This window comes from Narcine bancroftii, chromosome 6 (assembly GCF_036971445.1).
Source record: "Narcine bancroftii isolate sNarBan1 chromosome 6, sNarBan1.hap1, whole genome shotgun sequence".
In the NCBI taxonomy this organism is placed as follows: Eukaryota; Metazoa; Chordata; class Chondrichthyes; order Torpediniformes; family Narcinidae; genus Narcine; species Narcine bancroftii.
The window spans coordinates 161,790,776-161,806,122 of NC_091474.1; the positions used below are offsets into that span (position 1 = coordinate 161,790,776).

At 40.4% G+C, this 15,347-nt stretch overlaps 1 protein-coding gene across 21 annotated transcripts in view; it reads right to left on the reverse strand.

Annotated features, from left to right (window-relative positions):
• The window catches only part of dnmt3ab (DNA (cytosine-5-)-methyltransferase 3 alpha b), a 569,168-nt gene that overhangs the window by 280,546 nt on the left and 273,275 nt on the right, over nt 1-15,347 (reverse strand). The window contains exon 1 of one of the 21 annotated variants that reach the window (XM_069886533.1): nt 9,749-9,871. The exons of the other annotated variants lie outside the window; for them this stretch is intronic. Within the exon in view, the coding sequence (XP_069742634.1) occupies nt 9,749-9,821 (73 nt within the window). The 5' untranslated portion in view covers nt 9,822-9,871. Of the gene's footprint in view, nt 1-9,748; nt 9,872-15,347 lie in introns of those variants that run through there. 21 annotated transcript variants of the gene reach the window in all.

Consider the following 15,347-nt stretch of genomic DNA (forward strand, 5'->3'; position numbering starts at 1 on the left):
AATATAGAAGTTCACCAGTACTGTACCATTTACTCAACATATGGAAGAAGATTCACATAGAAAGGAAAAAAAACAAATTACCAACTACCAAAATTATTATTGACGCAAAATCAACGAATCCCTTTCACAATAGATAACCTTTCCTTCAGAGAATGGAAGAAAAAAGGAATTAAAAGAATAGAAAATTGTTTTTTGGGAAATAATTTATTATCATTTAAACAAATCAAGTACAAATATGGAGTAACTCATGGTACAATGTTTGCATACCACCAACTGAAAACCTACTTAAAGGACAAATTGGGAAGCAGACTGAGATTACCAGAAGGAAGCAGCTTTGAATATGTGATTACAGAAACAACAATAATAAAAAGATTTATAACAAACATGTACATCAAGCTTCAAGAGAAAGAAAATGATGAAATAAGCTATAAACCCAAACAAAAATGGGAAAAAGATCTAAACAAAGATTAAAAAATGAAATATGGGGAAAGTTATGCTCTGGAACTATGAAGAATATAATAAACACAAGGTTACGCATGATACAAATTAATTGGTTACACAGGCTATATATCACGCCCCAAAAGTTAAATAAATGGGATCCAACATTATAAGATAGATGTTTTTGCTGCAAAAAGGAAATGGGAACAACAGTACATGCAATTTGGGCATGTGAGAAAGTGAAAAAGTTTTGGGAAAATCTAAATCAGGTATTAAATAAAATCACAAAAAGCAACATACCAAAAAATCCAGAGATCTTTTTTCTAAGTAATATAAGAAATAAAGAATTAGGCCTCAAACTGGAAGAAGCGCAAATAAGATTTATTATGATAGCCTTAGCTGTAGCAAAAAAATGTATAATGTCAATTTGGAAATCAGAAGAGAGCCTGAGAGTACAGCAATGGTACATGGAAATGAATAAATGTATTCCATTGGAAAAAATAACATAATTAAAAAAAATAGTCACATTATTTGAACAAATTTGGAACCGTACATGGAACACAACAGAGAGGGCTTGCCTCAGACCTTCACCCCCTAAAATGATAGAATGAGAAGACGACGAAATGAACTGACCCAGTGTGTAAAAGTAGATGACACAATTTTCTTGTTTATTTTCATTGTGTGATGACATTGCTTAATGGGTTTAATGTATTGTATATGTTGAACATTTAATGGGTTTGGAGGGGAGAAAATGCCACTGTGTATATTCAAGAGGGAAATGTTTGTGTGTATTTTTATTAATATGGTTCATAGTGTGAAAAATTTAAAAAAAATAAAAAACCATGCTTGTTCTGAGCACAGTAATCCTGTTTGTCCTATTCAGGGATGAAAGGTGGATAGATTTCTCATTAGTATCACTGTATTGCAAACATTGATGACTTGTCCCATTTGGGAGAGCTTGTACTGGTTACTTTCTGACAGATATGTGGTGCTCCTTTATACTGGCTGACTTTCTCCTCTGGTCCCATTCCTTTGCTCTTTTCCCAAAGTCTTGTAACCCTTCCTTTGTATGCAGATCCCTTTTGAAGATAATTTGGAATTTGTTTCCATCACCATTATGTGTGAAGCTGCAAACAGCACTGAATATTGCCAACATTGTGCTGATTTTGATCACTTCCTGTCAAATGAGCACATGTATGAAGCTTCAGTGATGAACACTCACAGCCTTACTCTTCCAGGACTCTCTTGTTTTAGCTCTTGGTAAAAAAGTTTTTAAAGAAAAAAAAATTGTCCAGCATACTATAGATTGCATTTTTGTCATAAGCACATACAAATTGGGTTCTGCATAGAAAAAAAATGATCTGTGCCTTTTAAATTGGGCAGCATGGGCTGAATGGCCTGTTACCATGCTGTATATCTAAATAAATAAAAAAACAAAGAAATAATGACTGCATTCAGACTTATTTCTTTTTCCTACAGCAGGCTAATTATGTGACATTTTTAACCTAACATTTCATTGAAGTGGAGAGGGATAATTCAGATTTCTGATAGTGCTGGCCAAAGCCAGCTTTATTTATCCTTACAGTCACATTAAGATAGTCAACATAAGTGGCTAGTGTCGAGTTGCACAGAATGTCACAACACAATCTATTTCACCTTTGGAACCTGGATTTGAATGCATGTCAGACAGCTAAGCCCTTTGCCTTTTACTGCAATTGAGTCTTTACAGGACTGCAGAGCACAAAGATCCTTAAAAAAAAGTACTTCAGTTGTTCAAAAGCCTTTTATATCCTGCCATGATATACTGAATTCTGTTATGAGATCCAATGGTTATAGCAGAATATCACTGGGATGAATCAAGCTTTATTTACTGTGGAAGAGGATTATATTTCATTGCAAAATACAGAATCCTGATATGCTCCCAATTAAATCCCCTAAAGCTCAATTCTTCAGATAGCTTTGATTTTCTGCCTTCATAAATTGGATACCTATGATGTGCTCCAACTCTAATCAAAGTTTAATGTTCAAATTTATTGTCAGAGTATGTTCATGACATGACATACAACCCTGGGATTCATTTTTTCTGAGAGCCAGGCAGGATTTCCACCTATTGATAGTGAAAACTGCACTCAAGAAAAATGCACGTATGCTAAAAAGAGAAATGTAAATAAAGAAAGAAATGTTAACAACTGATGGAGCACTGCAGAAAATAAACATTCAATAATAAATAATGTGGAAACGAAGAGTCCTTAAATGATTCTCTGATTGAGTCTATTGTTTAGGAGTCTGATGGTGAACGGGTAGCAACTATTCCTGAACCTGATGTCATGAATCCTTTGGCACCAATACTTCTTTCCTGATGGCAATAGCTGGTGGTGTGGATCCTTGATAATTGCTGCTGCTCTCCGATGGCAGCAGTCCATATGAATTTTCTTGATGGTGGGGAACTTTGCTGAGATGTACTGGGCTGTGTTCACGATCTTTTTGCTTGGCTTTCCATTCAGAAGTATTGATGTTCCCATATCTGGCCATGATGCAGCCTGTCAGCACACTTTCCACTACATATCTGTAGAAGTTAGCCAAGGTTTTCATGGTCATAGCAACCTTCTGCAAACTCCTGAGGAAGTTGAAATGCTGATGTACTGTCTTCATGATGATATTAGTATGCTTGGTCCAGGAACAGTTCTCCTGGGAATTTAAATTAACCCACCCTCTCCACCTCTGATCCCATGTACCTCTGATTTTCTCTTCCTAAGGTCTATAAGCCACTCCTTGGTTTTGGTGACCCTGAATGAAACCTTGCTGTTAGAACACCATTCAGCCAAGTTTTCAATCTCCCTCCTCTGTGCTGACTCAAAAACCCTTTTTATACAGCCCACTACCATGCAAATTTGTAAATTGGAGCCATACAGTCATAGGTGTAAAACGAGTAGAGCGCGGGCTAAGATCGCAGCCCTGTGGTGTTCCAATACGGATGGAGATTGTGGAGGTGATGTTCTTGCCAATCCATACTGATTGGGGTCTGGAGGTGAGGAAATCCAGGATCCAATTTCACAGTGGGGAATTAAGGTCCAAGTTAGGCAGTTTGGTGATCAATTTTGAGGGGATGATTGTGTTGAATGCTGAGCTGCAGTCAAGAAAGCACAAACTGATGTATGAATTTTTACTGTCCAGGTGTTGCAAAATTTTATATAGACCTGTTGCTGCAGTAGGTACATTGGTGCGGATTCAAGTTCTCATTCAAACAGGAGGTGATATGCTTCAACAGCAGCCTCTCAAGACACTTAATCATTTTGGATCTGAGTGCCACTGGTCGGCAGTCATTTCAGCAGGTTGTTCCACTCTTCTTGGGAACTGGTACAATTGAGGCCTCTTTGAAACAGGTAGGTACCACACCACATCAGAGTGAAATGTTGAAGGTAGCCATGGAGACATTGGCTAGTTGGTCAGCACATTTTCAGTATCCTCCGTTCGGATTGGATGCTTTGCTTGGATTCACTTTCCTGAAGGCAGCCCATACATTAGTTGAGTCTGTCAGTAGACGATCATCAGGGGACATGGAGGTGAGCAATGGTTCTTCCTTGTTCTGGTGGTCAAATCAGGTGGAGAAGGTATTAAGCTCATTTAGGAGTGAAACTTTTGTTTCCTACTGCACAAGATTTGGTTTTGCAGCAGGTAATGCCATTTAGGCTATGCCAGAGCTGTTGGGTATCCTATGTTCTATCTATTCATGTCTGGAATCTCTGCTTCATCTGGGAGACAGCTCTCCATAGGTCAGAACCATAGAACGTTACAGCACAGAAACAGGCCCCTTTGGCCCTTCTAGTCTGTGCCAAAACATTTTTTTTGCCCAGTCCCATTGATCTGCACCCAGTCCATAGCCCTCCATATTTCTCTCATCTATGTACCTGTTCAAATTCCTCTTAAATGTTAAAATTGAGCTGTGACAGATTTATAGATATGTTTTAAAGGAGATAAATTGGGGTAGGTTTTTTAAGTGTAGGTCACGTACAAACATTTCAAAACAGATCTCATTTAAAGTATTGAAGCTCTGCTCAAGCAAGACAGGCTGGCTCCGAGAACCTTTGCAAAAATTTTGAAGAGTGCCCAAGGAACTTCACTAATGGATTGTTGTTTTGAAAAGCAACAGATAAAAGAACTCAGAGGAGTACATTCTGAGCAGTGCTGCTTGCTGTTCTAAGAGGGTAATGTGGTTTTGCAAGCAGAGAGGGTATCAAACAGGCTTTTCAGACACAGAATTGAGTTCTGCAATTTTTTAGCAGCAACAGCTGGGACTGGAACAGGACAAGCTGACAAGCTTGTGGAAAAACCCCATTTGGAAGATGGGTTGTGAGTGCTTAGTTCAGCCTGGTCAAAGCCCATGTGGTCCATGCAAGAGGAGAGGACTGGCTGCCTAATGTTTCACTTGAAATAAGTGAAACAAAAAGGAACTCTGTAGTGACCTGAAAGAAAGAGGTTATCACCTGGAAAACCCTGATGGGGCAAGTTTCTTTGGCAAGACCCTGAAGTGGCTGATTAAAAGGAATCAATTGTGGGTGTCCAGCGAAGAACAAATATCTCTCTGAAAACTGACAAGAACCTTCCTGAGTGGTAACCATTCATCTTTCAAGCACCAAAGCCTGGTGAACTTCACAAATGTTAAATTCTGTGCACAGTACAAGAATTGCCTGCAACCAGTGAACTTCGAGGAATGAGAAGTGAGATTGGACTGTGAATCAAAACACTTTTCTCAACTTACACACACATTACATACACGTGCACTTAGAGTTAGAAGGGGGTTGTTAGGTTAAGTAAGTTAATAATAATGTTAAAGTGTGATTCTTTTTTTAATGTTTAAAGATAATTAAAAGCAACTTTTGTTTAAGTAACCATTTGTCTTGATAAATATCTGTTGCTGCTGGGTTTTGGGCTCGTAACAGAGCCCATATTCACCACTTCAGCTAAAACCTCATTCTTCACACCCACGACTTTCTGTGAAGAAGTTCCACTTCATGTTCCCTTAAACTTTTCCCTTTTCACTCTTAACCCACGTTCTCTGGTTTGTATCTCACCTACCCTCAAGTGGAAAAAGCCCATCTACATTTACTCTCCCTATCCCCCTCAATTTTAAATACTATCAAATCTCCCCTCATTCTTCTAGAGCAGGGGTGGCCAAACAGTGGCTCGCGAGCCACATGCGGCTCTTTGACCTTTAATATGCAGCTCGCTGCCAGTCTCTCTCTCCGCCCCCCCCCCCCCCCACCCTGCGCTGCCGGTCTCTCTTCCCACCCATCCCCCACCCCCGACTCGCGCTGACAGTCTCTCTACCCCCCTGACTTGCACTGCCGGTCTCTCTCTCCCCCCCGCCAACTCACGCTGCCGGTCCTTCTCCCCCTTCCCTGCCCGACTTGCATCTTTAATAGTCTGATATTTGTAGCATTGTAATTTAGTCAGAAAACATTTAAGTATAATGAGACTAATTTTGTAAGGTGGAAATTTGATTAAAATATCTCATTTTTTTGGTTTACATTTTTTTTACATATTTGTGTCTTTGTGATTATTGAAACTAATATAAATTAACTGTTTAAAAACTGCATGCATGAATAAATATTATTTGTATTTAATATGCATTTCTTAAAATTTATAAAGGTTTTGTTACAAGATGTGTATGTAACAATAAAAACGTATATGTGAATTTTGTTCTTGTTCTGCGGCTCTCATGCATCTGAGCTTTTCGTTTGTGGCTCTTATATTAAGCAAGTTAGGCCACTCCCATTCTAGAGGTTCCAGTAACTCATTTCTTGAAGTCCAGACAACATCCTAGTTAATCTTCTCTGGACTCTTTCTAACTTATTGATAAATTTCCTGTAGTTAGGTGACCAAAACTGCACATAATTCTCCAAATTTGGCCTCACCAATGTCTTGTATAACTTCACCATAACATCCCACCTCTGATACAAAATATTTTTATTTATGAAGGCCATCATGCCAAAAGCTCTCTTTACAAACCTATTCATCTGTGATGCCATTTTCAGGGAATTATGTATCTGTATTCCCAGATCCCTCTATTCTACTGCACTCCTCTGTGTCCTACCATTTAGTACGTATATAGTTTATTAATTTGTCCTTCCAAAATAAAACCTCACATTTGTCTGCAATTCCATCTGCCATTTTTCCAACTGGTTCAGATCACTCTGCAAGCTTTGAAAACCTTTTTCACTGTTCACAACACTTCCGATCTTTGTGTCATCTGCAAACTGACTGATCCAATTTCCCACTTTATTATCTAGATCATTGATATAGATGACAAACCACAATGGTCCCAGCACTGATCCCTGAGGCACACCACAAATCACAGGCCTCCAGTCTGAAAAGCAATCATCCACCACTACTCTCTTCAACCATCCAGCCATTGTTAAATCCAATTCATTACTTCATCATGAATACCTAGCATCTGAACCTTCCTGAATAATCTCGCATGTGAGACTTTCTCAAAGGCCTTACTAAAGTCCATGCAAACATCCACAGCCTTTGACAACTTTCCTATTAACCCCCTCAAAAAAACTCTATATAATTGGTTAAACATGACCTACCACGCACAAAGGCACATTGACTATCCTTATTCAGTCCATGGCTATCCAAATAATTGCATATCTGATCTCTTAGAACACCCTCCAAAAATTTAGTTACTACTGAGTCATTGGCCTACAAATTTCCAGGGTTATTTTTGGAGCCTTTTTTTTTTTAAAACAACGGAACAACACAAGCTATCCTCCAATCCTCTGACACCACACCCATCGCTAAGGACATTTTAATTATTTCTGCCAAAGCCCCTTTAATTTCTACACAAGCCTCCCTCAAGGTCAGACAGAATAACTTGTCAGGCCCTGGAGATTTATCCATTCTTATTTGCTTTAAGACAGCAAGCACCTCCTCCTCTTTAATCTGTATAGGTTTCATAACCTCACTGCTCATTTTCCTTGCTTCCCATGACTTTGTGCGCTTTTCTTGAGCGGATACTGATAAAAAAAATATTTAGCACCTCTCCAATCTACTTTGGCTCCATGCAAAGCAGAACACTCTGATCTTCAAGGGGACCAATTTTGTCTCTTACTATACTTTTGCTCTTAATATACCTTTACAAATACTTAGGATTTCCCTTCACTTTGCCTGCCAAAACAACCTCATGTCTTCTGTTAGCCTTGCTGATTTATTTCCTGAGGTTTTTCTTGCATTTATTTTTAATATATACACCTCAAGTACTTCATTGGCTCTATGTTGCAAATACCTGTTACACAGCTCTCTCTTCTTCTGAACCAGATCCCCAATATTCCTTAAAAACCAAGGTTCCATATGCCTTCTAACCTTGCCTTTGATTCTGCCAGGAACATACAAACTTTGAAGGTCCTTCATTTAACTTGCACATCCTTGCCCGAAAACAACTTATCCAAATCTATGCATTCCTCAGAATTGGCCTTTCTCCAAGTTAGAATCTCAACAAGAGATCCAGATGTATCCTTCTACATAATTAACTCAAAACTAATAGCATTATGATTACTGTACCCAAAATGTTCCCCTATATATATTTCTGTCACTCGTCCTGCCTTGTTTCCTAATAGGAGATCCAGTATTGCATTCTGTCTAGTTGGTACCTCAATATTGATTTAGAAAACTTCCCTGCACACATTTTACAAACTCCATGCCATCCAACCCTTTTTCAGTATGGGAGTCCCAGTCAATATGTGGAAAGGTAAATCTCCTATTATCACAACCTTGTGTTTCCTGCAGCTGTCTGCGATCTCTCTACAGATTTGCTCCTCCAATTCTTGCTGACTATTGGGTGGTCTATAAAACAACCCTATGAATGTGGTCATTCCTCAGCTCTACCCATATAGCCTCAGTAGATGAGCCCTCTGATCTGTCCAGCCTGATCACAGTTGTGACATTTTCCCTGATGAGGAATGCCACTCTTTCCCCCTTTCATCCTCCCCCTCAACCCCAACACCCCATTCTATTCCATCTAATGCAACAGAAGCCTGGAACTTTGAGCTACCAGTCCTGCCCTCCTGCAACCAAGTTTCACTAATAGCCATATTCATAATTTCATGCACCAGTCCATGCCCTAAGATCATCTGCTACAATACTCCTTGCATAGAAATAGATGCAACTGAGAACATTTCTATCACATTCAACCATTGACTTCTAACAGCACATGCAATTTGAACATCATAATTTCCCTCCATTATCTGCGCTAGCTCCCCTACCCCTGCAAATGTACCTTAAGCCACCAGACCAGCACTATCAAATGTTCCCGCAAGGATATTAGGTCCCTTCCAGTTCAGATGCAAGCTGTCCTGTTGGAACAGGACCCATCTTCAAGAAACCTGACCCCCTTCCTCCTGCTCCATGTCTTTAGCTATGTGTTAAGGTGCATCATTCTCCTATTACTAACCTCACTGGCATGTGGCACAGTAAGCAATCCTGAGATCACCATCTTGGAGCTCCTGTCCTTCAACCTAGTGCCCAACTCCCTGAACTCTCCTTGCAGGACCTCCTCACCCTTCCTACCCATGTCAATGGCCCCTACATGGACCACGACATCTGGCCACTCACCCACCTTCCTGAGAATGCTGTGAACATGATCTGAGATAGTCAAGACCCTGGCACCAGGGAGGCAACATACCATCCAGGATACACAACTTCTTCCATAAAACCTCTTATCTGTCCCCTAATTATGGAATCCCCTATCACTACAGTTCACCTTCTCCCTTCCCTTCCTAGCCACAGGACCAGACTCCAGGCCAGAGACCGGATCTCTGTGGTTTTTCCTTGGTAGGATTCTTCCCCCCACCCCCCCTCAAGATTATCCAAAATAGTGTACTTGTTATTGAAAGGGACTGCCACAGGGGTGCCCTGCACTGCCTGCCTGTTCCCTTTCCCTCTCCTGACTAACATCTGTCCTCCTGCCTCATAGGTGTGATAGTGTCCCTGTAACCCCCTCTGCCTCCTGAATGATCCAGAGTTCATCCATGTCCAGCTCCAATTCCTAAACTCAATATGTCAAATGCTGCAACTGAATGCACTTCTCATAGATGAAGTCGTCAAAGATACTGCTGGCTTCCCTAATAACCTGCATTTTGCAAACTGAGCATTCCCCTGCCTTGGCTGTAATTCCCATTGTCTATGACTAGAGGAACAAAATATATATCTAAACCCTAACCCTTACCTGTGCCTACATGCTGAATCCTTTTTGTTCCTTGAATATGGTGGCCCTTTCTGACTTTAACTCCTAGTAATTCTCAACTCTTACCTGTTCTCTTGAAGGCTGTTGAGCCAAACCACTTTAACAATGGCCTGCTCCCTAAATCACCACTCCTCAACATGGTCCTTCACTTTTATAGGGATAATCAGCTTCTTCCTCCAATCAGCTTCTTTCTGCTATCTCGCCCCTTTTAAAATTCTAACTGCTGCTCCTCAGGACACCTGACCTCTCTTGCTCCAATCACCTTCTTTCTCCAATCAGCTTCTTCCTCCAATCAACTTCTTCCTCCAATCACCTTCTTGCTGCTGCCTCACCCCTTTTTAAATTCTAACTGCTGCCACTCCTCAGGTCACCTGACCTCTCTTCCTCCAGTCATACCAGTGTTCTGGATTTCTGGACTTAAATGCCTGTGATATGGCTCTCAGCAGGTTCCCAATTTGATTGCTCACCTTGGACTTCTGGTCAGGGAAAACTCTGAATGATTTGGTGGGGACACATTCATCCACAGCTGTATTGATAAAGTTCATAACAGTCCTGGTGTAATCATTCAGATCCTCAGCTGAGTTCTTCAACACTGCCCAATCAACTGACTCGAGGCAGTCTGGTAGCTGTTCTTCAGCCTCCCATGACCACCTTCTGATCTTTCAGCCTCTCTTTTTAGGCTCTGTCACCAGGTGATCTGACTTGCCAAAACATGGTTTCAGGAAAGAACATTAGGCCTTCCTTATCTTAGTGTGCAGGGGCCTCTGGTACAGCAGGTTATGTGCTGGTGATAATTTGGCAAAGTTTTCTTAAGGCAGACCTGGTTAAAGTCATCCACCAGGCTAGATAGGGTCTGCATTTGATCGATTTTTGCTTAAATGCGTATCTAGTTGTAATGCTGGTTGGATATTCAGAAAATGCCTGTAAAGTTCCGTGACTGAATGGCACATTTCATTTTGTTGGACAATTGTATTCTTGCAAAGACACAGTGGCAAAGAAATTCTCATCTTATCTGTCAAAGGCATCCCTGCCGTGTGGCACTTTCAGCAATAATTACATTCTGGAAGGCTTTATATGCTGAAATACAGCACTCGCACAGTAAAAAAGAATGTCATAATAATTACTAAAAAATCTGAAAGCTATAAGAATATAAATTGTTATGTAAGGCAATTGTTTGTTGGATCTACAAAGTCACTGTTTAATTCATGTGGACATTTCAGTTGGTGAGCCTGCTTGTGTGCTTGGTGAAATAATTCCTCAAGTGCCCTGAAAATGTAAGAATTCCTATCACCTTTGAAAGGATCTCAATCTGAAATTACTTGTTAATAATATTCAGGATTCTTCAGTGGGCCCTGCACCTGCAAACTCCAGACAAATTTAAAAAAAAGATTAATTGTGTTTACCCTCTCCAGGGTGTTTTTCCAACTTCACAGGTGATATTTTGAGGCCACCATGAGCTGCACACAATATTTTTGCTGACAGTCTGCCTTTGCTGAGACCCTGCATCTGAAGTAGGTTCTTGGGATACAATTGTCTTTTCTACTTGCACCTCTGTATTTTGGCAATTCAGGTGTTTTATATAAATTAATACTGGCCTGAAGCTGAGTCCAAGTCCAAAATGGACAGATTAGTCATTACTGGCTCAGCTGGATGTACTCCAGGCTGAATCAAAAGGCTTTGAGTGCTTCACTGAGTTGTCAGAGTAACAGAATAATGCTGCACAGTTGTTCTTGAAGAATGTGTAGCGATTACTCCAGTAGAGCTTCTAAATAAATACACTGGACACAGTGTTAGTCAGGAAAAACCTTTTATTTGAATTTGCCTCCACTTTTAAATACCTCCCGGCCTGGACACCCGGAACCGAAATGACATCACCCCGTGCCTGCCACTCACCTGCAGGGCTCATGTCTTAAAGACAACGGGAACCCCACGCCATCTTGAAGGTGAGTGCCCAACTCTCCAGTGTGCTGCGACCCAGCTCGCAGTGCTGCGCAGAGCCCCCCGGCCACGTGAGTGAGCAGCAACTAGAGCTGTGGCACTGCACAGCTGCCTGGTGAGCCGCATGGGCAACGATTCAGCCCACTGTGCTATGCGACCACTAGGCCCGCTATACCCACCCCCCCCCCCCCCGAATTGTCACCCAAAAGAGATGAACTGGCTGTGCATGCCTTAGTCCTCGTCTCTTGGGCTGAGGGCAGTGAATAAGGGTAGTAGGGTCCACATGTGCTGGTTTGAGTCTCTCTGTACTAAACAGTTGAGAATGTCCCCCAATGCCTTTCTTAAGTCCATGTCATTCCTATTTAGTTGTCATGAGCTTGCCCGTTGCTCTGATGGAGGGATGGGACAGGTTGTGAACCGTCAAAAAGGCACCGTCTCCAAGATGCGGAGATTACCACTAAGCGGCCGCTCGGCCTGCTACAGATGAACAGTTAAACAGAATTGCCCTCTCAGGTGGATGGAGAAACTGTTATGGCAATTTTCCAAATGCCTCTGTCCAGTCATTAATTTTCAACAATAATTTCACTAAAGTGTGAAAGTAAAACATTGGCATTTGTACATTGGATAGCATGTAAATTAGCTACATCTCAAAATCAACACATCTCTTGGGCTACAAAGTGCCTTGCCTCTTCTGAGCTTGTGAAATGCCTTTTAAATAAATGTTATGATTATCTCTCAGTTCAATATTAATGAATCCTTTATTATATTAAATGGTCAGCTGGAATAATTATTTTAAATATCATCTCAATGGCAAAGGTTTGATGTCTGTCAATATTAATGCTACATACCAAATAAAATATGATTGAATTCATCCCTTATTTCAAATGTTCAGTGGTAGATTCTCAACTGATATTAGAAAATGAAATAAACAACCCCCTATCTTGTACCTCAATACATCCCAGAGAAATGTGAAGTAATGCATTAAATGAAAATGTTTATAATCATATTCGTTGTATAATGAATGCGCAACAAGAGAAGGGAACATTCAGTCAATAGGAAGACATCAAGAAATGTGGAGGAATGCAAGAATTTTGGATTATATACAGTGGTAGCCAGTGGCATATCTAGGTAAAATGGCACCCTTGGACAAGCACTAACATTATGCATCTCTTCCCCCCCCACTTAAACGTTAAATTCTGTGCACAGTATAAGATACTGGTGAACTTGGAGGAGTGAGAAGTGATATTGGACTATGAATTAAAGAACTTTCCTGAACATATACACATTACATACACGTGTGCTTAGAATTAGAAGGGGGTTAAGTTAAGTTAATAGTAATAAGTTAAAGTTTGATCCTGTTTTTATGTTTAAAGAAAATTAAAAGCAACTTTTGTTTAAGTTACCATTTGTCTTGGTGAATTTCTATTGCTGTTGGGTTTTGGGGTCCTCTGGGCCTGTAACGCCATCCACAGTTTGAGTGTTGTGTGCAGTTCTGATTACCACATTACTTGATGGGGCAAGTTTCTTCGGCAAAACACTAAAGTGACTGATGGAAGTAACTGGATAAGGTGCAAAGGAAATTTACCTGCACTTTTCTTGAAGAAGGGTTTTTGGCTCAAAACATTGACCATCTATTACTTTCCATAGATGCTGCTTGACCCACTGAGTCCCTTTGCAATTTGTGTGCTGTTACATGAAATTCTATTTAGACTGCCGTAAGGCTGACAAAGTTTCACCATCAGTAGAAGATTGCTCGCTGCCCCTTACAGTCAGAGAAAGAGAAGTAAACGAGAGTCCCTTCAGAGGTAAATTTCCTCTGCACCGTGTCCAGTTCAATCAAATAATGTGTTAATCAAAACTGCACACAGCTCTCAAACTGTGGGTTAATTAACAAAGCCTACAATACAAACATCACATCTCTGCTTTGAGAGCTGAAACCTCACCTGAGAAGGAAGCTACAACATATGAATTTAATCACCTTTCAAATCTATGCTACCACTGTATATAATCCAAAATCCTTGCAACATTTGAGCTATGAAGAAAGAATAGATTGTCTGAGGCTATTTTCTCTGGACAGAGAAGACTGAGAGGAGATGCATACAATTATGAGACACAGGATGAAGTAATTTCCTAGTACTTAGGGGTAAATCCAGGTTTATATATTTAAAGTAACCAGGAGAAGGGCGGAGGAAGCATTTTTTTTATATACAGAAGGTGGTAATAGTCAAATCGGAACTACCTGAAAGGGCAGAAAATGCCACCATATTTGAGAAGTGGCTGGCTGTGTACTGGAAGATTCAGGACTGGCTGGGCTATGGACCTCGGATGTGAGATTGGGCTGGTGAGTTCTTCACTCATTAGCAAAGTGGGCCAAGTAGCCTCCCTCTATGTCATTACCTTTGTATGATAGAATATTCCTATTATAAGTAACACATTGTACTTTTTGGAAGCTGTCCAACTTGAGAAACCCAATTCAAGTTATGAAGTATTAAATTTTCATCTAGATTGTTTGGTTAGCCTGATGGGTTTGGAGATTTCTTTCAAACTTTTCATCATTCCATTGAAAGATAATGTCTAGTCCCAACTTCAGTCCCTTCCTCTTTCATGAGAGCACTGTAACTCAGATCAAACATTGATGTTAATTTAACTGTTTCTGTTCTTCATTTGAATAAATAAAATCTGAAAATTGTATGTTTTACATACTATTAATGAAGTAAATTAGAGTCAAGAAGTTAACTGATATAGTAATATCCTCAGTATGGTTAACCATTAAAGAGGCACAGCTGAAACACTTGAAGGGAATATTTGAGACCTGAGAAAATTGAAACTGGGAAGACTCAGACAAACATTCAAGGCATGAAGCAATGTCAAATAGACCGAGAAAATCACAAATGTCTCAGCATCTTATTGGTCCAGATGATTTCAGATACAATCTGGGACTTAAAGAGAACTCAAAGATGTGTCCTTTCTTTCACTGTCATTAAATTTCATGGCGATGTAGTGAAGGTAATTTGAATTCAAGACAATTTGGGAGCATTTCTTTTGTTTACCATGAGAAGCATTAAATTCTATTGGTTAAATGGGTAACAATGTAACTGGTAGGAGCAAAGGGAAAGGTAAAAAGCTAAGATCAAGGATGAATGGTTTAAATTGATAGTTTACCAATAGTAAATTAAATTTGGTTTCTAAGTAAATTAATCTGCATTCTGCAAAGAGACGGGCGATTGTCTCCACTCCACCACAGTCATCTTGGACACAACAGTAAGGATTTGACTGGGAGAGCTCTTCTCTCCACCATCCTGGCCAAGTACTGGTGCTTACTTGTGAGTACCCCAGTGATGAGGTATACTGCCAGAACCACCAACTTTGTCCATCAAGTCCTCTTCTCTCAGTGTCTGCAGGTTGTTCTGTGCTGACCACTTCCTGATGGCCTTTTGGTCAAAAGGTGCTTGTTTGGAAAAACCTTTCCATGAACGATAGGTGGTGTGGCAAAGTTTAGCTGACTGGATTGGTGGAGGGGTGATCTGGTGACCAATGTAATGGTAACAGAGTGTTAAAAAGTCAGGTGGAGCAGCTGACCAGGCAATTGGTGGAGGCACGATCAGGTGACCCACAGTTCAAGTGAAGTGTTGCCATAAAAGTGAGAAACCACATAGTGAAGCGGTCATCAAGGGAGCAGTCAACATTGGAGGGTTCTGAGTCAGAGTGATAAGGCTTTGGCTCAACA